The sequence below is a fragment of the Anolis sagrei genome, chromosome 3 (genome assembly GCF_037176765.1).
Source record: "Anolis sagrei isolate rAnoSag1 chromosome 3, rAnoSag1.mat, whole genome shotgun sequence".
Lineage (NCBI taxonomy): Eukaryota > Metazoa > Chordata > Lepidosauria > Squamata > Dactyloidae > Anolis > Anolis sagrei.
The window spans coordinates 90969897-90997190 of NC_090023.1; the positions used below are offsets into that span (position 1 = coordinate 90969897).

At 36.4% G+C, this 27294-nt stretch overlaps 1 protein-coding gene and 1 long non-coding RNA gene across 6 annotated transcripts in view; one reads left to right on the top strand and one right to left on the bottom strand.

Annotated features, from left to right (window-relative positions):
* Window positions 1-3227: 3227 nt before the first annotated feature.
* On the top strand, window positions 3228-11174 carry LOC132771687 (uncharacterized). Of its 2 annotated transcripts, none has more exons than XR_009631104.2 (3): window positions 3228-3390; window positions 6090-6248; window positions 11086-11174. It is a non-coding gene; the product is annotated as an uncharacterized lncRNA (long non-coding RNA). The 2 variants fall into 2 exon arrangements; XR_010909671.1 differs by lacking the exon at window positions 3228-3390 and adding an exon at window positions 4398-4511.
* The window catches only part of MOSPD2 (motile sperm domain containing 2), a 38107-nt gene continuing 18165 nt past the window's right edge, over window positions 7353-27294 (bottom strand). For 3 of the 4 annotated variants that reach the window (XM_060770002.2, XM_060769998.2, XM_060769997.2), the window contains exons 8-16: window positions 26250-26374; window positions 22166-22336; window positions 21705-21752; window positions 17175-17287; window positions 13942-14038; window positions 12962-13058; window positions 11600-11729; window positions 10816-10918; window positions 7353-9757 (exon numbers count right to left, since the gene is read on the bottom strand). In XM_060770002.2, the coding sequence (XP_060625985.2) occupies window positions 9611-9757; window positions 10816-10918; window positions 11600-11729; window positions 12962-13058; window positions 13942-14038; window positions 17175-17287; window positions 21705-21752; window positions 22166-22336; window positions 26250-26374 (1031 nt within the window). In that variant the 3' untranslated portion in view covers window positions 7353-9610. The remainder of the gene's footprint in view (window positions 9758-10815; window positions 10919-11599; window positions 11730-12961; window positions 13059-13941; window positions 14039-17174; window positions 17288-21704; window positions 21753-22165; window positions 22337-26249; window positions 26375-27294) is intronic. The other variant, XM_060769999.2, reaches the window with a different exon arrangement.

The following is a 27294-nucleotide window of genomic DNA, read 5'->3' on the forward strand; positions in this document are numbered from 1 at the left end:
GCTGGACACATGACCTAAGAGGTGTCTATGGACAACGCTGGCTCTCTGGTTTAGAAATGGAGATGAGGACCACCACCTGGGTCGGACTTGACTAGACCTAATGTCAAGGGGAAACCTTTAACTTTTTTACTGTTAGGTGTGAGTGTTTTTAAAATTATTTTTTTGTTTTGTTTTTAATTATGTTTTATGTTATTGCTGTAAAATGCAGTGTTTTCATTACTTTGATGTTTTCAAATTTTAAAAATGTTGTACCCCATACTGTTTCTGCTGTTTTCTTTCCATTTGTACTGTAAGCTTCTTTGAGTCCCACTGAGGAGAAAGATGATATACAGATACAAGTTATCAAATTAAAATATTAAAATAATAACAAACTCTTTTAGGATTGCTTTTCATATTGTCCAAGGAAAGGGAAAAATAAATATTTTCAATAGACTGGGGTTTGGAAAACTTACTCCAGTTCAGCTCCAAAAAACTTATGGATTCTGGGAGCTGTAGTACAAAACATAATTTCTCCAATCTTTGCATTGGATGAGCATGAGCTGATTGTGTGAGCTTAAGAAGCTAATTCAGAGCCTTGCCCCAGTTTCTGTCTCTTGTTTTCAAAAGTGTTAGACTGCTCTCTTCCCCTGCTGAGAAAATGAGCTCAGAAAATTGCTAAAGAGTTAGCGATGGCGCTGCAGAAGGTCACATTGTAAAAACTACCTTCTCCTGAATACCTAAAGATAGCAAATTCAAGTGTCACAGCAAGCAGAGTATCAGAGATGTAGAGCTTCTGCATTTCATTTAAAGACATAAAAGGCAATTTACTACTTTGCACAAAAGTCTTCAAAGATTATCCTTCATTCTTTCTTGCAGACAAGTGCAAAATCCATATGTAAGGCTATGGCATTAACCTGCCCCACTGTCCCCAATTCTGTGAGTAAAAACATTACACATGATGTACTGCTGGTACCTTTTTGTCAAATGAAAATAATGGGAAAGACATTTCTGAGACAGTACCCCCCCCCTCCTTTCCTTTCCCTTTCCCTCCCTTCCCTTCCTAAAAGCACTATCAGCCAAAGTGTGGAATCTATCAGACAACCTGTTTCAAAGGGTTTTGCTTGATCTCTAGCAAAATCAGAAGTACTTGAAAATGTAATTCTGCTTGATAAAAGACAACTATGTGGATTGACTTAAACCAGAAAACATAGGATTGGCTACTGGATGTGGAAAGCCTGAGAAATATGAAATCAGACAATAATCAATTTCTGTATGATAGAGAACAAAGAAATGTCATCTACTTAACTTGTAGGAAACTTGATCTATTTTCTAACACAACGTTTTTACACTTGAAGAATTAGTAGGTTGCTTTTTAAAATGCTTGGCTATTATTATAAGACATTTGAGACCCAAATTATTTTGGAACAGCTTCTTTTAAAACAGGCATTGCACCAGAAAAAAAGAATATATTGTTCAGAAGAGAACTTAGACTGAATTTATCCAAGTTACTTTTTGGGATACAGATTGGAGCAGCTTTGAGATGGAAGCCTACACTGGAAATTAAGTTGAGCTCAACTTAAACTGAGATGTGAAAGGAGTACAAGTGATCACAATATGATCTTCAGATTTTTGACAACTTCCATCAGCACCATTGAGCAATAACCAGTGGTGAACTATGTTTGGGTTTCTAATCCACAATGTCAGAAGATGCACAAGTTGCCATCTACTCTTGTAGACAATGTGTGCTGAGCATGCATTTGAGAGAACTGAAAGAGGCAGATTCAGAAGTGTAAGATTATGATTGGCAGTTACTACAGGGTGGATGTATATTTTGCATGACAGCCACTTATTGTAGTATGCCCTGACTTGTCAAAATCTAACCATGTCTGGGAAAATGCATATCTGGACTGTGGATGGAAGTAGCTATATCATCAAATGCATACCTCCCTTTAAACATACCCTGAGTCTTCGTGCTTGTTTGGATTCAGCCGTTGCGCCCACATCACTCTCAGAATGCACCATATTTTTCCTTCTTTGTGGGCATGTTTTACATCAGTGCTAATTCTACAACCAATACACAAATGAATACTGACTATATGAGCCAGGCATTGGGTAGTGCTTTGAACTTTGAACTACAATCCTAGAAATCAGGGCTTAAATCTCCTCTTGGCCATAGAAACCATGGAGTAACAATGAACAGGTCACATTCTTTCAGACTTCGAGAACAGTAAAGGGAAGCAAATGTTACGAGGAAGCCCTGTGATAGTTTCAGAAATGTTACAGCGATCTATGGATAAGTCGATTCATGTTTTGGGGGCTATTTTTTTAGTAAACATTCTAGAGTTATAAGTGGCTATATACATTAATTAAGGTCACTACATTCAGACATGCAATTAATAAAATGCAGAAAGTTACAAGGCCAATTTGGTTTTTCCATTTATAAATGTTTCCCCAGTGATTTTAAGTATTAACTTAAATATTAAGTAACAAAGCTTGCAAAACACAGAATAAGAATTTGAAACCTGTGAATATTTAAAGACAGCAGTGGGGAAAGTGTGATTTCCCAGGGATTGACTCAATCTCAAGAATTATGAATGCTTGGCTGAAAGGAACTGTAGTCCTGCTATATTTAGTACATTTCCCATCCAAATGGAATCTTGTATTGGCAGGAGATAAATGAAATGAAATATAATAAATGTAGATACCATACCTGCTAAACAAGCAGTGAAGCAGAACTGAAGGTAGATTTTTCTGACCTTTAGGAGCTTTGGAGACATTTGGTACTACTTTCCTCATTTGTTGGTCATACATAGCTTGGCTTATGCTTTTTATTATAGATTTCAAAATTCAGTATCTAAACAAATCCTGAAATATGCTTGACAGGGGAAAATATGTGCCCCAAAAGATGCTGGACTACAATACCCATCAATACACATTTGTCATGCTGGAGTTGAACAAAATCAGTAAAGTCAGCCATTCCTCATCCACACCTTTGGTAACAGGATTGACTGGAGTATTCAGACTTTACTTAAGTAAAGCAACACCATAAAGAACTAACCTTTGAAGCACTGAATATATTTGATAGAATAGTGGGTTGTTAAATGGAAAGATTGCCTAATAAGTAGGTTGCAGATCCAGTTTTTCATCTCTGACCAAAGTTTTGGTCACAACGTGAGTTTGCGGAAGTCTTAGTCACATAATTTGTTCCATGTGAAGCAATGCAAGCTAGGGAGGTGGCAATTGCTCAAGGTACTAGTACTTCAACAGCAAAAAGACACTGTCTATATCTACATTAGATGTCTAAGTGTTAGGTTAGGCTTATTTCTATTGCTCAGAAAAAAGGAAGATTATCTTACTTTCCTCACTTTTCTTCATGATTCGCAGTATATTCCACAGGTTCTTTGCTCTCCGGTAAGTGTGACAAATTTGATGCCATTTGGGGTGGATAGACTTCTGCTTTAGTAATTTGTCAATTGTACAGGGGCTAGCAAGATGAATGAAAAATCTTGACATTCTGTTTGTACTCACTCTCTAGCCATTTGTATTTCTTGAAATGATACCCTCTGTTCCCTGATCCCTTCCCTCTGGCTTGTAGAGCAGGTGTTCAACTTGCTTCAAGCAGTTAACATTGGAAGTCATTTGCTTAAAAAGTAGGGCATTGATATTATGGAACTACAAATTATTTTGATATTACCTATTTTTTATCAGCATTCCTCATAATAATAGCCTTAAGTCTCTCCTGAATAGATCTCTCCATCTTCAGATTATTCAGTCCTGCCTTTTCCAGTCTGGATATTCCTTCTTCATACTCCAACATATTACTAGTGTCGACTTGGCAGAACCAAATGTTTAAGTATGATTAGGAATGCTACTTATTTTACATGTTTAATTTATATATTCCCTTTTCTCTAAGGAGCTCAAGAGAAGATGCATTTTTTTTGTCCTCACAACTGCTGTGTGCTGAGTTATGCTGAGACATGGTGACTGGCCCTGTCATGCCATGGGACTCTGGGCATTAAATTTAGGACTCCCCAGTCCCAGTTTAACACTAAGATCCAAGTGGGCAGCTACATCCAGGTGGGAGGAGGGGTATTTTCTACTGATTGTGCTCAAAAATTATTTCATGTTTTTGGGGGTTTGGGTGGCTTTGGAAGAGTAGGGGAGGCAAGTACAAAAGGCAGCTGCTCGGTTTCTTGAGGGAATTCCGATGAGATGCCACATAACACCAACATAACATCTTACTGCAGCTGCATTGGTTACCAATTGAGCACCGGATCACTTTACTCACCTTTACTCACCTTTAAGGCCTTGCATGGTCTGGGGCCGATGTATCTGAGGGACCGCCTCACCCCCTACCAACCCGAGATCTCTCCGTTCTGAGGACCAAGATCTATTGGAAGTCCCCAGTGTCAAGACCTTGCGTCTAACAGCAACCAGACGCAGAGCCTTCACAGCAGTGGCACCATCACTCTGGAATACTCTGCCACCTGAAGTCCGTGCCTTGCGGGACTTACCAGCTTTCCGCAGGGCATGTAAGACATACATGTTTCGACAGGCTTTTGTTTGATATCGCTATTTTTAAATTGTTTTAAATTGCTTTTAAATTTTGTTAGATTTTAGCTATTCTTGTAAGCCGCTCCGAGCCCCAGGGGAGTGGCGGCATATAAGTTCAAATAATAAATAAATAAGTTGCTGTGATTTGGGCACAATACTGGGCAATCTGAGGGAAAAGATTAATTCCCCAAATTAATTCCAAACTTAAAATAAAAATAGTTCACAGGTTTTGGGAGGCTTCTGGGGTCACACTTTGCACTTCTGAAACCTGTGGGTTTCATGTAACTCCTGGGACTCCTAAGTGTGACCCCAGAAGCCTTCCAAAGCCTCAATTAAAGCCCCGTTCCATGTGGATTCTGTAACCTTGATTACCCATGGGATTTTCAAACTGAAGATCTAAAGAAATCTCTTTAGCATCCAGAGATTTTTGGCATTCAGAGTCTCTTTAGCATCCAGAGAATTTTGGAATGGTAAATTCAGAAGTCATTTTCAGTTGCTACTCTGTCTTTTGTAACCATAGAATACACACAGCTCTTATTACAGCCAAAAGGCAAGATCATCGATTGCTCTTTCTGAAGAACATCTAGTAAATAACATTGTCCAGTATCCTAGGAGGGAATTGCTTCTCGTCTCACCAAAAAGCCTAAGTCTGTAGTGATTGACTTGGTACCTGATAAGTCTATATAAAGGAGGCATAATCATATATGCTTTATTCTTTTATACAGAAGATTGACTTGACTAATTATGATTCATATATAAGCACAAGATACACAGTATGCTTAAGTCAAGAGAATGTATTGGTTTCCAAACAGCATGGGCTATATGAAAGGATACTGTGAATCTCCTGAAAATATACCTCATAGTTGATGCAAGAGTACCTCTTATAGCCACAGAACTTACAGAAAATTATTGACCAGAAGGCTGCTCTACAGCATTTTTCTCTTTTGCCAAACGGGAATTTCATTTGGTTAAATTAGGTTAAATGTGGTTAAATTAGAAAAATGAAAGACCAGTGTTATTTTAATGTGAATTTCTTTTACTAATTATTTAAGTTGAGCTTTGGGAGATTAAATATGAACTCCATTTTGAATCTGAATACAGCTGATTATGGAGAAAACAATACTGATATTTGTCTTTCCCTACCATCAATCCCTGAATGGCACAACCTATGACAGGGGCAGATTAACAGGAGTTGGAGCTCAACAGCTACAAGGTCACACACTCCTGATCTTGTTTAAGATTTCCCTCCCAAATAGCTGTTAGGGAACAGGAATCAGGGGATGTTTGGTACAGCGAGCTCTTGGGTTATCTCTATCTAGGTGGCTCTTTTATTGCTGTTGTTATTGTGTGCCTTCAAGTTGTTCCCAATTTATGGCAACCCTAAAATGAACCTATCTTGGGGGGTTTCTGGCCCAAGTTTCTTCACAGGGAATTTGCCTTGGCCTTCCTCCAAAGCTGAGAAAATATCATTCAATGGGTCTCCATGGCCAAGTGAAGTCCACACTGTGGACTCCAGGGTTGTGATCCAGTGCTCATCAAACCTTGCTGGCTCTCAGCTGCAGATGAATTGGTGACAAAGGATGTCAAAAGACTTCCCCTCCAGCAAGCTCAGTGGAGATGGCCCCCATCCCCTGGCACTATGAACAAGGATATAGCAACTATAACTGCATCACCTTTGTGGCTCCTTTCCACCCCACTGCCTAAATCAACATTTTGTAAGTATTACTAAGAGCAACCTCTGAACTGTGGTCTTCAGGGAAAAGTGATTGTGGTTCTAGCAAGCTGCAGTTTGCTCACTTGTGATCTAAGCTGATGTGATAACATAATATCAACACAATCTGCAGTGTAACAACTGGGAGCCAAAACAACAAGAAAAATGAAAAAGGCAAAATTAATGTGGGAAGAATGTGAACAAGTAGTTACATGTATGTAAATTTCCCAATGGATAGGGATGACTTCAAGATTAAATAAGAGCATCTGTGGTAAATAATTTTGAAAGAGGCAATTTGAAGGAAGGCAATTAAATGGTAAATGTATTATAAGAGTTCCAAATATAAACGTAGCAAGAGAAAAAAATCTGAAAGTGGAAATGTTAGAATTGGAGGCGCTTAAGTCATGGGTAAGGACATATGGAGAAGTAGGAAAGCTCCTAAAGGGCATTAGAGAGAATTAGCTTTTAGAAAATGTCCTCAGATTACTAGAGTAGAGAGGTGGGCGATGCAATAAACGTAAAAGAAAATACTCTTCAAGAAAAACTCAAAATATAATGGAAAATGTAATAAAAATAAAAACAGCTCTTCACAGCATCTTTGGATGCTTTCATTTCCCCCAGATACTGGTGTGGTTCTCTTGGGTAAGATATAGACAGAATGCCAAAACAGTAGCATCATATTTGTAACATCTGAATTAGTTTCCTAGAAGACCCATAGACAGTACAAATGAAAATGTTTTCTAAAATAGATTGAGGAATTATTGCTGAACACATGAAGCTTTTTTATTCTTTTAAGGCCCACAATATAGAACCAAATTAATTATTTCAGCATTTATCAACAAGCATTTTTGATATGTTAACTATATACAAAGATTGTGATGTCAAAACTAGCAGCTAAAGGAATTTTCTCTTAAACAAGTGATGCTGGAGTCCAGTTAAAGATTCTTGACTAATCAAAAACTATTCTTCAAACGGCTGCTTTTAAGCAGAAAGGATATTTAATTGTAAATACAAGCTATTCTAATGAAGATCAAGATAAAAAAGTTATTTGCCTTTAAAACAACTATACAAGAGTGTGAATGTTTCCAAAGAACTGCAATGAACACTGTGGTCTTAGTTTTATTTATTTCACAAATGAAGTTCTTTGTCTATAACATATTAAAATAGAAAACATTATCCAATCAATTTTACATAGAAAATATGAATATAGTAATAAAATACTGAAAATATTTAAGCACCAGATATTAAGAATATTTATTGGCATAGGTTTTATCAATACTCAAACACGTTCAATAAAGTGCAATTAAATTCAGTCCAATTTAGTGATAAACTTTTTGAGCGAAGAATTGTATTATTTTGTATTACAGATCTTAGGATGTCCTAAGAAGTTTGAACACTTTAGTTCTAAGCTTAATGACAACCAGGCTTGTTAAATCTGTTATAAAAGAACAAATCATTCAAAACTGTTTTGGCTTGTTTATGAAATTGAAATAGCTAATTTCTTTAGCAACACAGAGATGAATCTCAGAACAACTGAGAAACCTATAACTAACTATAACATATTATAAGGCAACTTACGATAGCTCCACGAGCTAGAAAGGTAATCCTATAAAGATACTTGAACTCTCATATCAAATATAATTGTTTTGGACCGAAACTGCCCTGCATTATTATTGTATAGAGGTCTATGTTCCTCTTTACAGAGTCTACTCACAATGATCAAAAATCTGTATCTGTTTCTAAATACAGAAGACACATTTATTGAAAGAAGGAAGGTTGAAATACTTCTGTATGCCACTGTACCTTCACAATCTGAAGATTTGGAACTAGGGAAAATGTGGAACTAGATAATATGGCAGTAAACTGTGTCTTCCCAAATGGTCTTCTACCATCATGCCTGAGCATAAGCAAAATAAGCAAAGCAAAATTCAGCATGTCAACCATTCAAAAAAGCTTAACCCAGTTAAGGCTACTAAACACAAAGCTTCAAGCTTTCAAGACTTTATGGGGAATGTGGTCTACAACAAGTATTACTCTTTATTAAAAAAAAACCCACAGCAGTTTCACAGTATTACCAAGTTGAGATGGTCTGTGGTAGACATTTGGAATGCAAATGCTATGCTCAGTGATGAGTGCTTAGTCCCACTGAAGTGAAAGTGGGAAAGAAAAAGAAAAGATTAGATATACTAAAGTTTGTGTATTCAGAGACTTTCTGATCTACACAAGAAAATTGAGGCAAAAAATGCTTGCGTGTACACAGACCACTCCCTCTCTCATACAAAGAAGCAAATAAGAAGTTCCCGGAGAGGCTATGCTGGAGTATAACCGCAATGTGTGTACATAACAGATAGTTTTTAGTTATGCTTTTAATCCTTTTTCTAAACTACTTTTCAAGCAGTAATAACAATTTTCATCACAATTATTTGTGCCATCAATATTACACATGATTTACTGAATGTAGTTCAGGAAGAAATTGCTTACAGCAATTTTTTTTGAAATCTAGCCACAAAGATTGTGGTACAGTGCTTACTGCCCTACAGTTATACGAACCCATCTTCTATAACACATGAGCAAGAAGTCAACATCAAAACTTAATGGGACAAAGCAGTTGCAATCCCATGCTAGCTATTTCAGTTCTGGAAACTCAGTCAATATTAGGGAATGGGGATCTGTTTCTCAGAGCTAGTAGGTTTTAAAAAAAAGATCATGATGAGCGTACTACTTACAGGTCACTATGACAATCTGTAACAAGAAAGTCCTAAATCTTTGGAACTACAGCAGAAAATTCTGGGAAGTATTGCTACAAGATACATATTGGATAAAATTGTTTGGTGTAAAATAGCTGTAGTAATTCTGGAAAATAGGAAAAAGAAGAGAGAACTAATATTAGGATGCAGGTCTTCAAATACCAGCTTCACCATTATGTCTACCATTATCTATTATGTACACACATACATTATGTACAACCAACACAAGAAAGTCTATTACATCATTTTGCAGTTACATTTCAAAGGAAATGGTGCATTTTCTGTACAAAAATTATTAGTTTCATACATCTTATACATCTCTGCATGTCAGAAAAAAAGAAAATATTAAATTATAAGTACTGATGGCCCTCTTATTATGAGTAGTTATTACGCTGTCCAGTGAAAATGACTTCTTTGACATTCTGCTCTTCTTATACTGGAATATTAATGATGCCACTCCACATGCTGATTCAAGGCATACATCTCAGCCCTGTGACTTTTAGTTTTTGGGAAGCTCCACAGAGCTTGTTTTGGCAGTTCTATAGCTCCAGAGAATAGGATTGGCTGTTTTCCCCAACTGACTAACACCAACAGAGCATGTTCTATAGGGCACTGCTCTTTAGCTGCTTGGAGGATACAAAAGATAGAAACAGTATGTAGTACTGGCAACTAGAAGAAACACCAACAGAAGAGTCAACTGCTGGAACCAGACACAGCGATCAATCTGTTCTCGAAGTCTTGTGTTGGCTTGTAATAACTGTGTTAGCTGGGGAAAAAAATAGAAAAAAAAGTTTGTAAAAAAAGGATAGTAAAATGGTCTTATTTTTTTCCTTACATCTATTTATCTGCACTCAGTGATCGCCTGCTGTTCTACCATATAACAGCATGGCTGTATAAGCCATGACTGTTTTAATTATATAGGAAACCTTATGTTAGCCATCATCCCCCCCCCCCCCATGCCCGCATACACCCAGTATGAAAAGCTAGCAATTATTTCCTTTCTCACATTACAGAAATTCTTTTTGAAACAGAGGGCAGAATTTGTTCAAAGTGGATTTGCCAATATATCAGGCACCTTAAAATAAATCTGAAAATAGCAATAATTAATTAACACACCACTGATTTTGCTGTGGCAGCCAGCATGATGTAGTGGTTTGAGTGTTGTAACACGATACTAGGAGTCAAGGGTTCAAATTCTGCTCAGCCATGGAAGCCCACTGGGGGACCCTGGGAAAGTCAAAGACTCTCAGCCTCAGAGAAAGGCCAAAGCAAACCAACTTTGAATGAATTCTGCCCTGAAAACCCCCTTAGAGTCACGTAAGTCAGAAAAGACTTGGAAGACACACAACAAGACCAGTAACAATTTTGCTTTGATATACTATATAAGCTGCATATTTAGGTCTTACGTTAACAGCCTATTCCTTTTTGTCTAAGGAGGAGACAAGAGGCCCTGGCAAAATATAACGGAAAGCTGCATTGGAGTTCGGATAGGCTTGCTTAAAATGAGAGACAAGCAAAAGAAGCCCCAGATTCATTTCTAGCACATATTAAAGTCTGACACCAAGAAAAAGGGAAAAATCAAGACCCAAAGATGTCCAGAAACACAAGCAAAGTGTTTCTGTGGATACATGAAAAGTCAGCTGCTTTCCAGTCTGCCACTCTTTTTCTTACAGTTGCACAACATAGTCTGGGAGGGTTACTAACCTTCAGGTCTGGTTTTTATAACCATAAAAACCTACAAGATGGGGAATCCTGAAAAGCCACAGTACACTACACTATCCATTAGATTCAGGAGGAATCTATAAATATAAGTACAATTGTTACCTGTAGGTGTAGATCTTCATTGCTTTTGGCAGGAATATTAAAGGTACTTTCATTTAATGTTAAAGTAGAAGGTTTGCTGCTTTCAGTAACATGACATCTTAATCTGAAAAGAAAATTTCTGACATTTTAACAATGATTATATAGCTGGTAGAATTACATATCACTATAGTCACATTCTTCCTCCGGTGTAGTGATTTCAGTTGTTTGCTGACATCTGTTCTAAATGTTCAAAAATGCAACTTGTATTTCTGCTTCTGCACCTTCACCCAGCTACAGCATGCTCACCACAAAGTGGAGGAGCATCGGATATAGCAGCGCCTGGACCAAATAACAGCTGATTAGTCTGTTACCTTGCTCATAACAAGGAACATAAAGAAAACGACTTGAAAAAAGATTCAGGAATCAGGATAAGTATATGTATGTATGTGTATGTGTGTGTGTGTATATATATATATATAGAGGGAGGGAGAGAGGGAGAGTAACTAGTGTCACTCAGATTTCTCTTTTATGTTTGATAAAACAAAAGCAACTGAGGGGGAAAAGGAAGGGTTCTGAAGCTGTTAGGAATTGTGGGAGTTGAAGTCCAAAACACCTGGAGGGCCGAAGTTTGTCCAAACCTGCCATATAGCAACATTAATTAAAATGCTTACAAAGGGCATCTGTTTCAGATTTCACTAACTTCTGCTAAGAAATGAATGACATGAAAGATGGTGACACATGGTAATTTGTATTTATTTTAGACTGTACTCTAGCAACCTTCGAAAAAACAAAACAAAATGCTTACCTGTGCTCCATCACTTTGTTTCTGGGGATTTCCTTCCAAAACTGAGTCAATTCTTGTGTTCCCACTACAGAGGACTGCTCCATTTCTGCTGCCATAATCAGAAAACGGTCTTGCAGGGAAACTGCACAACCTGCTCAATCAACAGAAGGTAGTTGTAATAATTTTGGTTTTTCTAACTTCAAGCAATATTTAAAATTAACGTACCCTGTGGAAAAGGTAAAAAAACACCCCACACATTATATATTATATGGAGAGCTACTTGCCCTAGCAGATATACCATAACTAGAAGCATAACTAGAAGCACTAGGCAAGGCCTGCAAATTAACCAGCATTGCAAAAGAAGGCTGTGAGCAGTAAAATGTAGAAATAGAGTATATCCTATATTTGATTTTGTATATAGCAATTTAACAAATCTCAAGTAGTATGACAAACCACCATGGCATCATCTGGCCATTGGATTCACTGGGTAAAATCCAAAGCTTGGAGTGATATTTTAAAATGTCAGAAATGTTCTATACTACTATCCTCTAAAATATAGTTGCCTTAACATTTTACAACCAAACAATACACCCCACATCCAACTTCTTGAAGAACATTAAATAATGTTTTGACAGCATTCCCTTGGCCAAAACTTCTTTCTCTTCCCTCCATTTTGCAAGCCTTTGTGTCAGCTCTTCAGGGACATTTGAAGAGCAGGGATCATAGTGGGGAGGTCTCTGTTCTACTAGATTCTGCTATTCTAACAACATAAGGCCCAATTCCTTGATCCTGCCACAAGTACAACCTATTTTGATAGGTACAGAGTAATTTTACAATACCTTTTCCTTATCCAACCAATGTGAAATATGTAAACAAATTTAAGAATAAATTAGAAATAGAAAGGAGTAAAAAAAATAATGAACTGTGCAGTGGTATCACATTACATAGTATTTATTGTATTGTTTGATGTTCTTTTTAGTATATGTCTGTAATACTATACTATATATATTGTAGACTATAGTACATGTTGGTATCACTGTGGCCATTAATCATTCATTTTTCTACAGCTCAGGTCTATTTCCATTTTTGAAGGCTGAAAAACTAACATGCTTCAATTTGGTGTTTTTTTTTTTTAAGGTTCATAGTCAACTCAAGAATATAATTCAAAATAATTGTCCTTAAGGCTATTTAAATGAAAGCAGAAGATTTAACTATGATGTTCTGGTCAGAAACAGCTCAGTATACACAGACTGAACAGCTATGTCATTTAAAGAGTATTGACCTTTCAGTACATATTCCTGGAATTTAAACTTTACAGAAGGAAATTTGCAAAACAATACCTATTTATTTCATTAATAAATCACTGAACAATGCTTTACTTACCACCATGAAGAGAAACTATTATATCTAGTGATGTGCCTGGTTCACAGCTGCTGTTACTTGGCTTCACTCTGTATTTGTCAGGAGCAGTTGTTCTCACCTAGATTATGGTTATATAAATACATCAGTTCTCCCATTTATCCTTTACTACTTAACAGTCTCATTTTGACAGTTATAAAGAGATAGCAGTACAATGCAGTTGTGCTTCCTATTTCCTCATATTTGCAATTCATGAACTAGCTCACACATTCTAAAATAAAGGACCTGGTAAATCCTGGTTTTAAATATAAATACATAAGCTGCTGTACAATAAATATTAATATAATGAATAATGTATTATAAATGGACATAATTTGATTTAGATGTATCAGATATACATCAGACATCTGCAGACTTTGGGTTTGTCAGATTTTTTATATTGCTGTTTTTATAAGCTACCACCTGAACATACTCTAAGACTATTAATTTATAATTAAGTATTCCATCTCTCTGCCAAAAATGACACTCATGATGATTAATTATAATAAAAATAGGACTGCAATTGAATAGTGAGTAAAACACAACAACAAAAACCCAGTTAAAACTGCTCCAAACAGCAATGCAGCTTAAGTGCTAGTCAGGATAGAAACACCTTTGCTTGCAAAGTGGAAAGACAACAGTGGAATTAACTTCATTAGGTGACCACTGTTTTTCATTTATTTTCCCCATCCACTCGTTCCATAAAGTAATTAATTTTATAAATATCTTACCATGTTCCTATTCAGGTATAATTTGCACTGCCAGTTTAGTGCTATTACTAAAACATAAAATCAGAAATGCATGTAATGAATTCAAATTATTTGTATGTATAAACAGTTAGAAAATCCATCTTGAAGACTATAGCTTAGGGATTGTGCAAGCTGTCATGAAAAAAGTATACATTTTTCTGAAAAAGAACTGAGTATTCAGCCAGGAAAGTGACTGTGTAAATTAAATATTATTACCTTAAATGCCACTGTATTTTTAGTCACATTTGTTAGAACTATTAAACATTTCTTCTCTCCAGTTTCTTTAGAACCAAAGTGCAGCTCTTCTGCAGGGCTAATAAAAATAGCAAGAATTTCACAGTAAGTATTTTTATTTCAACCTTATAGTACATCTAGTATGTTCTTAAAATAAAGGCTATACATATTAAAACAATTACCTAATAGTATTGAGGCCATACTCCAGTCCTACCCAAGCATAAAGGTAGCACTGGTGTTATCTTCGATGACATCTGGGAAATTTTCACTTTATACTCATTTCACCCATGTTCCAGGATTTCAGACAAATTTAAAACAATGCATCATGGTTGAACAAAACATCACAGACCTCCAAATAGACAAAATATAATGGGCCACCAACTACACATGAACAAACCAAGAGTTTACATGTGATATTTTTGGGTAAGTAGAAAGTATATATCGTGAGTGCCAATCATATAACTCCAGATATTTTGTACTACAACTGCTGTTCAAGAAACACATCCCTGACAATGGATGCACACAACTCATCACGAGATTTTAGAGTCAGATGAACAGTATTTTAAACATGAATTATGCACCACTACATATAGAATAAAGCCCAGAATTAACTGAAATACTCATTAAGCGCAAGAAATGAGAAGTTCAAATAAACTATTTTTAATGTAATGAACATTTTTTCTATTTTTTTCTAAAATATCCCTAAAATCATGGGGATAAATGTCCTTGAGATATACAAGACTTGGAGAGCCAGAAATAAAGTAGGTACATAATATAGGGTAATAAACTTCTCTTTGGTGAAGACAAAGATGGGTAATGACAAAACTTGCATTTATATTGGTGACATACATGGTTATTCTTGAAATTATTTCTTTGGTGGTATGTTCCTAGTTCACATTAGAAATGTATTTTCTAAACTTTCTTTTCTAAGAATGTCTTCAGCCACATTCATAAAAACCTATAAAATGGATGTTATTTTAATCACAACAATGTGAAATAGAAGTGATCAACTTTCAACAATTTTCAAAGAAGTAGCTATGTCAGTCTCTTGTAACATAAAAAGAGGGAGATAAAAATGAAATATAAAAGTATCCTTAACAGTAATTGGTTTTTATTTTCACATGAGCTTTCATGGATATAAATCCACTTCTTCAGATGCAATACTGAGTGGTATTGCACACTACTCACTAATGCTTGTATCACAAAAGGAATTTTCTCAGAGTTTTGAACCTACGGATATTGACTTAGACTAATTTATTGCCTTCACATATCAAAACTAACCACTGTAAAGATTTGAAAGACCTGTAACACCTCGCCCAGCATTTTCAAAATTTTGGGTAATTTTCTGCTTTGGTTATACATCACTGGAATACCGTGTCCAGTTCTGGACACAAAGATTCAAGGAGGATACTAACAAGCTAGAAAATGTTCAGAGAAGAGCAAACACAACTGGTAAAAAGTCTGGAAGCCAAATCTTATGATAAACAGCTCAAGGAGCTGGGTATGTTTAGCTTGGAGAAAAGAATGCCAAGAGGGGAAATGATAGCCATCTTTAATATCTGAAAGGATGTCTTATTGGAAAAAGCTTGTCTTTTGCTGCTACAGGTACTAGGTCACAGATCAATGTATTCAATGTACATTGTCAGAGTTGTTCAAGAGAAGAATATGCTGCCTTGGAGAATGGTGGAGTTTTCTTCTTTGGAGGTTTTTAAACATAAGCTGAACTATTTTGTTGGAGGGCTTTGATTATGCATTTCGATATGGCAGGGGGGTGAAGAATGGGAATGGATGGCCCTTGCAGTCTATTTCAACTACAATACAATTACTCTCTATTCCACTTCCACAATTGCACTTTGATATGGCAGGGAGGTGAAAGGTGGGAATGGATGGCCCTTGCAGTCTATTTCAGCTATGATTCACTTACGTTCTATCCCACTTCCACAACTGCACAAATAGGTTTTAGACCTGTGACCTTAATAATACTGGTACTGCATCTGAAGAAGTGAGTTTCTATTCACAACAAACCCATGCTAAAATAAAAACCAGTTAGTCTTAAAGATGTCACCATATTTCTCTTTTTTTCACCCCATTCCTTCCATGTCATGCTTTTATCAAGTTTTGTTTCATTGAAAATATAAATGATTGTTTCCAGCTATATTCAACCCACATTGTAATATATTCATTTTCTGACAGCATATAAGCAATTGAGATGAAAAATTTCAATATGCTATTTTTCTTGCCACTTATACACTTCAATAAAAAGGCGTTATGATTGATCTAATATGTCTTACCTGTACTATATAAATTGAAAAATTAAACTAGAAAAAACCCTATATCTGTATTTGTTTATATTTCATGTATGCACTATTTCAATTACAGAAGAATACATAATTTTCTGGAGGGAAATTACTGCTGTAAGACTTGGAGGACAACAAAAATGGACTCCTCTTCTTCCTCTCTTCTGTTTGATATACTTCCAAAAACAAGATTCTTCTAACATCTCAAAGAAATGCAGTGTAGTTTAATATTTGCTTCCATGCAGCCAAGATAAGCAGTTAGCACTTTCTCAGAGCTTTCTCAGCAATTTTAAAAGAAATGTGTAACATAAGCTATTATCCCCATATTATAGATGGAGGAAAAATAGTAACTTGTGTACAGTTTAAAGAGACTCCCTGAATTAATTTTTTAAAAACTACTACACATTAGCTTTGGAGGCAGATAGATATTAATAAATCTGTCTCAAATGGCCAGATAAGAAGGAATAAGCTTAATCACACAGGACAAATGGTGGAGGTGATCAAGTAACGGGAAAGCAAGTTCCTGAACCCAGTCTTTTACCAATGCTTGGTTTCTTTGGATATAATTCTGTTCACAGTTACTTAAAGACAAAGTTATGCAACATGACATTTAAATCCCACTAAGCGGGTACACACTTGAAGTAAGGTGAGTCAAACTTTGAAATGGGAAAACAATTCTCAGCAATTAAAACTAGGTTTTATATACTTCAGAAATACTTCCTCCACCTCAACTTCCTAATGATGTTAACAGCAACATAATCTTGGCAGGGTAACATCAGAATTATCCAAAGGCCTCAGAATGAGATGCTATTCTTAAGATGTTGTCCATTAAGTTGTAGAAATGTTCAAGTGATGTAGCAGTACTATTAAAATACGGAATGATCTACAATGCGAGTGAATGTGTTACTGTTATGTTACCTTATATGCAATAAAGGTCCTTTAAATGTTGTAAGTGCTTTCTTTGCATTTTTTGTTTTCGAATCTAGTTTGTCACATTCTTCTGATTTTGGAGTTTGTTCTGCGTGGTTTGCCTAGGCAAACAGAAACAAGAGGTAACAACTGCAATATACACATTTGGAAATGTATATCATTATGAAGTAGAATAATTCAATTACATGTTATGGTCTTTTCGTCGGTCACTGAATGCTCACAATAAAAAAATACGAAATTACTCCAATAAATATCCTAATCATTTTGGTTTTCCTTTTCCGATATCTTTCCAGTTCTATAACATTCTTCAGCTGCAGCAACAAGTGCTGCACAAGTTTTTGAAAAATGTGGTCATCATCAATTTGTATTAAAATATTAAGATTCTGGTTTTATTTTCTGTTCTCTAATTCTGGCCTCTTTTTTGGTCATGTCAGGAGTTGCTCCTGTTGTGAGAGAATTGGCCGTCTGCAAGGACGTTGCCCAGGGGACGCCCGGATGATTTGATGTTTTTATCATCCTTGTGGGAGGCTTCTCTCATGTCCCCACATGAGGAGCTGGAGCTGATAGATGAAGCTCATCCGCCTCTCCCCGGATTCGAACCTGCGACCTGTCGGACTTCAATCCTGCCAGCACAGGGTTTTAACCCACTGCGCCACCGGGGGCTCCAATTCTGGCCTGATTACAATGAAGCTATAATAGCAACAGACAGCTATGAATCAGACACTGGGGTGGGGGGATATTCTATAGCAAGTAAATTGCAATCCTATATTTCAAATTTGAAATAGAGCTAACAATATCATTTGGACTTTGATTTATACTTATTTATATATTGTCTATCTATACCATAGAAATACTTAGATTCATGTATAATTTGGAAAATTTTCAGTAGAGGAGAACAAGAAAAATAATTATCTTCAAGCTATCTGTAAAGATCTGTTCTAACTTTCATTTATGTGCTATAAGTCTGACAGAGGCATACATCATTTTGTTTCTCCAACAAGGAAATTTCAGAACAACTGACCTTCTTTGTCAGAAGCTTTAGTTTAGAAAACATGAAAATGAGGAAGGAGGATCACAACTGACAGTTTTTAATATGAAAAAGCAGGTGAAACAAAAGTTTTGGCTCAGTAAACACAAACCTGGGGAGTCTAAATAAATAAAAAGTATTTCTTCACATTGCATACTATTATGGAATCTATCACAACTGTTGCAGTGGTCACAAACTTCATTAACTTTAAAAAGCAGCTCAAATTCTTGAAGAATAGAGCTCTCAAAGCCTTTCAATAATAGCTGTACATTACACTATGTAAAAAATTGAAAAAAATATGTTCCTGGTTTGAAAGTATTATTTCCTGTTTAACTGTACAACATTTATTTTGAAAGTAGCTATTATACTCCAGAAACTTTGTTTTTGTGGCTGCCACAAATTATATTGAATTGGCTGAAATTCTGAAATATTCATTGAAAAACTATAGCAAAATGTGCTGCAAAATATCTCACAAGAACAAAGATTTTGCAGTTTAATAAAAAAAAATCAGTAAGTTTATGATAGAACCAATTAGGAAAAAAAATATAACCCATACACAAAAATCATGTTCAGGTAAAGGTAAAAGTTTCCCCTGACATGAAGTCTAGTCGTGTGCAACTCTGGGGGGTGATGCTCATCTCCATTTCTAAGCTGAAGAGCCGGCATTTTCCGTAGACACTTCTAGGTCATGTGGCCAGCATGACTGCATGGAGCGCCATTACCTGCCCGCCGAAGCAGTACCTATTGATCTACTCACATTTGCATGTTTTCGAACCACTAGGCTGACAGAAGCTGGAGCTAATAACAGGAGCTTATCTCGCTCCTCAGATTCGAACTGTCAACCTTTCGGTCAGCAAGTTCAGCAGCTCAACAGTTTAACCTGCTGCGCCACCAGGGAGGCCAAAAATCATGTTAAATAGTGTAATTAGTCAATATCAGAAGCATTCGAAATCAGTCACTGTAATATTTTACAGAACTGTTGCCATGTGTATCGCTTGTCAGATCACAATAGGCATATAGTTGAATGGAGAGAGTACCAAGTTACTGCCTAAACTGATGTTTGGTGTGATCCAGGAGCACATTTTTATGACACACATAACTTAAGCCCATTTGCTAACTACAGCCTTATCTGGACAAGGTTAACCCTGCCTTCTTTTACTGAAATATGTTACATATGTCAATTTAATTTGCTCAATATACTTATGTATAAGTCTTGAAATTTTAGCCAGAAAGTCAACCCCTGGGTCGACTTATCCATGGGTCAGTGTAAGTAGTGTACCTAAACTCTTCTCAGAAAGGGAGCCACTCCTTTTCAAAGTAAAATGGCAAAATGCAAGAGATTAGGCATCCTGGGAGAACATAAAAGAAACACCAGCACAGTCTTCTCTCTTTGGCAAAGCACCACTTCAGACCTTTTTGAATGCCTGGGTGAGAAAATGGCAGCTGGCCCAAGGAGGCAATTCTGCTTTCCCATCTCTGCAAATAAACCTGACTTATCCACAGGTCATATCAAAATCCATAATTTGGTCCCAAAATCTTATCTCAATTTATACATGAAGTCAATTTATACATGTCTCTATGGCCCCTTGCACACTACCCCTATATCCCAGGATCTGATATGAGTCTCTGGTAGTGGAGACTCATATAATCCAGTTTAAAGCAGATAACCTGGGATCGAATCCTGGGATATAGGGCAGTGTAGAAGTCAAAAGTAGGGCTGGGCAAGTTCTAACACAGTATCATAATCTTATGATACTTAACAAATGTGATGGTTGCATTTTCACTTCAAGGCTCTACTCAAAGATCAGTGTTCGCATTTATAGTCCTAAATTAATTGGGGAATCTGAAGTACCACAAAACATCTTTTATTCTTTAAGTTATTTTTAAGGGCTCTCCGCTGGAGGGTCTTACCAAATAGAATCAGTCAGTTTGCCATTTAGGGGAAGGCATTTCCGAATGCCCTCTGCAAGGACATTTATCTGATACAAATCTTTTCGATGCTGGGTAAATTTTCTTTACTTCCATGACTTTTACATGGTCATGTTTCAAGATATTTGAAGGTCTTTTACAGTGTTGTTTCTGCAAACCTTTTCCCCTGTGTAACCCCATCCTGAATGTTTTTGGTTGCAGAATGACATATATTGTTGTTAGGTTTTATAACACAACTGCTGTAACTGTTTCACTACTTTCATCTAATATTGCAACTCCTGGGCTGACATTTTTATGGTTATCCTTGCCTCATATCACTAGCAGGAGAAGAAATAGTAGCAACATGATACTATAGAAGACTTCAGAAAAATCTTATTTCCACTTATCCCAGTCACAAGCTTGCCTTTTAATAAAATTAGAGAATTCTACAAAAAACTGAGATGTGTAAAGGTCACTGATCCACATTTTCTGTTGTGTCTTTACAGAAGAAGCTGTGTCACCCAGGATAAAGAATGGCAGGTAGTTTGCTACCAAACACAATGTTGTTCTAAAATACAGTGTTTGTCCTTCAGAATTTTAGTTTACATTACTTTAAATATATTTTTTTAAAACACACACTAAATAATGTAGTGTGACCAAAGGGTAAGGACTATAATGCCCAGATTGTTGCCATTTTTCTCTGTTGGAACCATGAAGAACTGAGACAGCTACTATGCACATATGCCTACCCTACTCATATGAAAGTGTGATGGAGTATCATGCTTCTAAAGAGTAACATCACCATGGAGAAAACTATAGCGTATTAAATATAAATATGTTGAGTGGGAAGGAACATCTGCTATGAAGAGAACCCAGAAATAGGTATATTTAGCTCTCCATGGTAACATATGAGCATTGTAAGAAAATGAAACACCATGACTAATTGCATCTGACAACTGCATAAAAAGCCAAGCCCCTTCAATATGCAGTCTCATGTGAATAATACTGCCAGGTCATTCAGATAAAGGTGTGAAGGTGTGAATCAGACATGGGCAAACTTTGGCTTTCAACTCCCACAATTCCTAACAGCCGATACATTGGTTGGGATTTCTGGGAGTCGAAGTCCAAAACACTTGGAGGTCCAAAGTTTGCCCATGCCTGGTGTACAGAAACCACTTTGGGTACTATAATCAAGAATTAGATGTGACATTCATGTAACCAGCTCACACCTGAGATGCTGGATAAATAGAACAGGGTCAACCAACTTGAATTGATATGGAAAACAATTGCCTGCTCCAAGAATACTCAGCAGGCTTCCTATAAATGAACAACAAACCTGGAGATAGATAAACATTTTTGGTTGCAAAACCATTTTTTTTATGTTCCACCAGTGTGGGTCCTGGGGCCTATTTAAACACTGATTAACCATTTCCAAAGACTTTCAGAAGCAATTCACACTTTTGCCACTTTTTTTTGGTCAGGGGAGGATGTCTGTGGCTACATTTAATCCATTACTGGATTAGGACTAGAAGTAACTATGTTAGAACAACTACAGATGAGATGGGTTCTCTATTCAGGCTTACCAGTGGACAAATCATGGAAGAGCTTATATGCTGGATTGCTTCTTCAGCCTGCCCAAGAATAAGGAGTACAATGATTTTTTAAAATCATACCATTTTCAAAGAACTCTAAACTGCAACACTCAAGGTGACAAAAGGCAAACCACACCAAAAACACAACAAGAAAAAATAGAAAGAAATGTTACATCTAAGCAGGTTTTCTCTTAGCGTCACAACTGGATAGCTGCTTAGACGGAATTGTGTACTCATTTACCCAAACAAAATGTGGTCAACTGCCAGTAGCTAAGCAACAGTTTCATAGCTACAGAACCAAAGATTTCATCTCTATGCATCAACAGGAGGACATGACGACCACATTTACCCTTCAGGCTTTATTCAATCTTCTTGATTAACATAAATGCTTGGACAACTGCCATGAAATGATTGCTTACTTCTTTTCTATGTACAATTCAGTCCATGGATACCTTTTTTGAATTGGGTACTTGCTCTTCATTAGTATCTAGACTTTCCTTGTTATCTATATCAATTTCTTCTTTACTTTCAGTTTCATCTTCATTAGTAAGGGGTCCATTTTCACAGAGGGGTGTTTGAAAATCATCATCAACCAGTGGAGGGTAACTGTACTTGAAGGTATCCTAGGACATAAGAAGTTAGTGAATTATTGCTGGGTACAGGGAAGAGCAAAACAGAAACACCAAATCTCAGTGAACACTCCAAAATCATCCTTTCCCCACCCTTTGGCCCCAACTTTATACTTTTAAGTAGAAAGATATATTATTTTCCGTAAGATACATATAGTAATAAAATAATAAAAGTACAGCACATATTATTTTATTATGATTATATGTAATCTCTGATAATGGCACACTGAAGATATTATTGTCAAGGACAAAGAGCCACTTATAAATAGTTTAACTCCTGTCACTGTCCAGGCAAGATATAATTTTATTTTAAACTGACAGAAATTGGTTCTCATTTCACTTTAGTTCCTTCACAACCTGAGAGACAAGAAAGAAAAAAGTCTCTTTCTCAAAAAGATAATTAAGGCTTGCAGGCTCTGAAAAAGAAGGTAACCAGTGCCATGGAAGTGGAGTAGGGTGTTATTCAGTTCACTGGAGGCAGGTATAAGCACACACATGTCCAGTACTTTAATGGGTATGTTTTGATGGAGAATTCCCTAAAAATGGATCCTGGTTTGGCTGATTGGGTTTTAACCGTCCTGCATCTTGGGGATGTGTTTGTGAATGAGACATGAAGGGAAGAGAGAAAGGGAGTGAGAAATAGCAAGGGAGAAAGACAACACCTAGAAGAAAAGGTTAAAGGCTATTTTTAGTATAGAGGAGAAAAAAGAAGAAAGGATAATTAATTTGAAGAAATAAAACCAGAGAAAGCAAAAGAAGTGGACACAGAACATTTACTGAGTGAGGAAACAACAAATGAAGTATGAAGAGAAAAGGACCAAAAGAAATTCAATTTAAAATACACTCACATTTGTGGTTTTGAGTTTTGTAAAATTATTTTCATGAATTTGATTTAAATCTTCTCTCTAGGAATCTCCATGTCTTCCAGTGGGACTCATATGATCAGCCTTCCTTGGTTATGTTGGAAGACCTGGATATTTCTAGAGAAGATCTCTTTAGGAATGCCTAAGTCTTTCAATGTGATTCTATAGTCAGTTTCCAACAGAAGTCAACCATGCTGGAAGACCCAGACATTCCTAGAGAGATAAAACAACAGCAATGTCCTTATTTAGTGTTCTTTACCTTCATGGGGATCCTGTACCCCTAAACCCAGCTAATGTGGAGGGATGGCTGTAAAGCAAAATATATTGCCTAGACTGGGCAGTGCTTCTACATTATTTCTATTTTTAATAGATAGCTTTTAAATCAAAACCAAACACATTTTGTATGTTTGTATGTATTATCTCTTTCTATATTGAATCTGAATCCCAGTTCTGGGAAAAAGCAAAGTGTAAATACAGACAACTATCAACAATTATTTATTTATTTATTTATTTATTTATTTATTACTTGCACTTATTAACCGCCGCTCTCAGCCCTAGGGCGACTCGTGGCGGTGTACAAAACATAGAAAAACAGTTTACAATAAGTCAAGACAACAAACAACATCTTACTAATACATAACATCTAATTATACTAAAAATCCGCTTCGTCTTATCATGGGGTCATAATCAATCTCATAGTCGTAGTCCATTCCGGTCGTCATTTCCAATAACATAGCACTCAGTTGAAGGCCATCTCGAAAAGCCATGTTTTCAGGCCCTTACGAAAGGCCATAAGGGAGGGCGCCTGTCTAATTTCACATTATAGTCTTATTACTGGCTAAACATTCTGCTTTAGAATACACGTTTGATGTACATATTGATATGTCTGTTTTCTATTATCACACAATTGTAGAATAATAAGTGGAAATTCCTTTTACACTAGCTTTTCAGCAAATTCAAGATAATATGCCTTCTATTAAATAAGTTACTTTGTAGCAGGTCTAAAATAAATTTAACATTCAAACTGAAATCCAAAAAAAGGAACATGGGATGAGAAGTGGAAACAATACAGTCACTACTACTAACAGATAAAGTCATTGTTCATTTTAAAAAGGGGATTTATTGCTTCAAAATAAGCTGGAAAGGAAAACCACAAAAGCATACCTGTGGCTATATAGAGTAACTTCCAGTATATATGTACCGTATAAGGCAAGTTTTTCGGCTCTTTTCGGGGGGAGGGGGGAGGCAGAAAAAGGCCCCTTGGCTTATTCTGAAGCCAAAGTTATTTACTATTTTACTGTTATTATTGTTTTTATTATATTTATGATTTACTCTATGTATCACTATTACATTTATATTATGTTACTCTTTTAATATTTTATTACATTTATATTTTACTCTATTATTATTACATTTATTATTTTACTCCATTTATTATAGCTATCATTACATTTATTATTTTACTTTATTATTATTTCATTTATTAATTGACCCTATTATTACATTTCCATTATTTTACTCTATTATTTTTATTACATTTACTATTTTTCTCTATTATTATTGGAAGGATACGTAAGCACATTTACATTGAAGAAGTTTAGAATAATGGCTTAATCAGAGTTGGATAGTTTTATCTTAAATTATAGTTTTATGCAAATATTAAAAACCATTTAACCTCAATTAATGTAATTTTATTGGTATCTATTTTTATTTTGAAATTTACAAGTAGCTGCTGCATTTCCCACCCTTGGCTTATACTCAAGTCAATACATTTTCCCAGTTTTTTTTATGGTAAAATTAGGTGCCTCCGCTTATATTCAGGTCAGTTTATACTCCAGTATATACAGTCTTTTTAGACTTGAAGCCTATCTGATTAAATAATATATTTGTACAAACTTATGCAATATAGATTGCCTGTTCCTTGAAAAGAGATATGAAAGGAAATTACATGAAAAATATTAAGTGGTAAATAAGAAATAAAGGATATTTTTTTCATGTCAAAAAGGCAACAAGAAAGGAATGCCTGGAAAATATGTAAACTGAAAATTTTTATTCAGGTAGGAAAATGAGCACAGGACAGTACTATGTGAAATTTATGAAAATGTATCACATTTCCTAAAGTTAAATAAATATATGTTGAATTAACTGTATGTTCTTTTCAGTATTACAGACAGCAGATTGAATCTTATTACCTGGCATATAGAAGGCAAACAGATTTTTTTTGCCTATTCCTTTCCACTTTAAAAAGGGAAAATAATATAATACCAGATGCAAGTAACTTGCATGGTTTTGAATAATTCCTTTCTCCCTCAGTAGTGTCCAAGTGCCACCATATGCTGTTTAGGAGAGAGTTCTGAAACTCTGAAGGGGCAAGAAGATGAAAGCTTTCTTCCAAAAGCCTTCTTCCAAAAGCTTCCACCTAACGTAATTATTTTGGCTCATCGTTTTGCCTCTTTGTTCTGCAACACATTTTTCTTATGTATCAACAAGAACCTACAATATGAAAATAGCTTGTCAAAGGCTCACCCCCCCCCCCCCCCAAACAAACACACTATTAACAAAGATTAAAGAGACAGGTTCTATATGCTATTGTACATCTCCATCAGTTATCTAATCTTAGGGGTATGAGGTATTCAGTGATGTAAGAAGTCTGGATAACTAGAGGACATATTTTTTTCTTATATCACAATCACAATATTTAACCACCCACTGAATTTCTTTCAAAGGAGTCTGTGAAGAAATCTCAATTGCATTACACCAAGGCCTTTCAGTTTGACTTTACCACCTATGTGGAGTACACGGAATGCAAAGAACAAAAATAGGAAATTAATAACAAAACTAAATCAAACAAGCATATCATAAATGAATTATTAAAAGGGAAAAAGATTGCTTATTCCCTTTATATCTGCTATTTAATAACATATATGCTATAAACTTACATATTGTTCAGATTTAGGATTAAATACTGTTCCTTTTCTCACATTCTGCATAAAAGGATACTACTGTAAATTGCACTAGCATTAAAAACATACAAATATACTCACCGTTCCACCCATATGGGGTGGTAGGTATTCAGCACTGATATACTCCTGGACATCATTTTTATTAGTCACCTTCAACAAATTCACTGCTTCTGGGCCCAGCCAACTTTTAACAAGTTTAAAAGCAGCTAGAAAAAAATAGGTTGGAGAAAAAATTGCACAAAGAAAACCATGAACAGCTTGCACCAGATTAGGCAAATCAGTTACTGTAGGGCTTCTTTTTGAAAATCTTGGTTGAGAGCATTTACAAAACCATCAAATAGTGGGATGAATGTATTCTATGTTCAGAATGGACTGAATGAGGTATAAATACAGTTGGGCCTTCCATACATATGGATTCCCACCTTACTTACTTACTTACTTAGGCGATCCCTCGTTGGACGAGTAAGATGGTCTTCCATCATGGGTTTCCTTGTGGGTCCGTAGGTGGCTGTGGAGCCCTATTCTTGCTCTGCATCTTCTTCCGCAGTGAGGGCATTGGTTTCCAGGTGGAAGGCGGTCCCGGTCGGGGTTGGCTTGACGCGCCTTCCTCCTGGCACGTTTCTCTCTTTCACCCTCCACTCGTGCCTCCTCGAATTCTGCAGCACTGCTGGTCACAGCTGACCTCCAGCTGGAGCGCTCAAGGGCCAGGGCCTCCCAGTTCTCAGTGTCTATGCCAGAGTTTTTAAGGTTGGCTTTGAGCCCATCTTTAAATCTCTTTTCCTGCCCACCAACATTCCGTTTTCCGTTCTTGAGTTCGGAGTAGAGCAACTGCTTTGGGAGACGGTGGTCAGGCATCCGGACAACGTGGCCTGTCCAGCGGAGTTGATGTTGGAGGACCATCGCTTCAATGCTGGTGGTCTTTGCTTCTTCCAGCACGCTGACGTTTGTCCGCCTGTCTTCCCAGGAGATTTGCAGGATTTTCCGGAGGCAGCGCTGATGGAATCGTTCCAGGAGCTGCATGTGACGTCTGTAGACAGTCCACGTCTCACAGGCATATAGCAGGGTTGGGAGGACAATAGCTTTATAGACAAGCACCTTGGTATCCCTACGGATGTCCCGGTCCTCA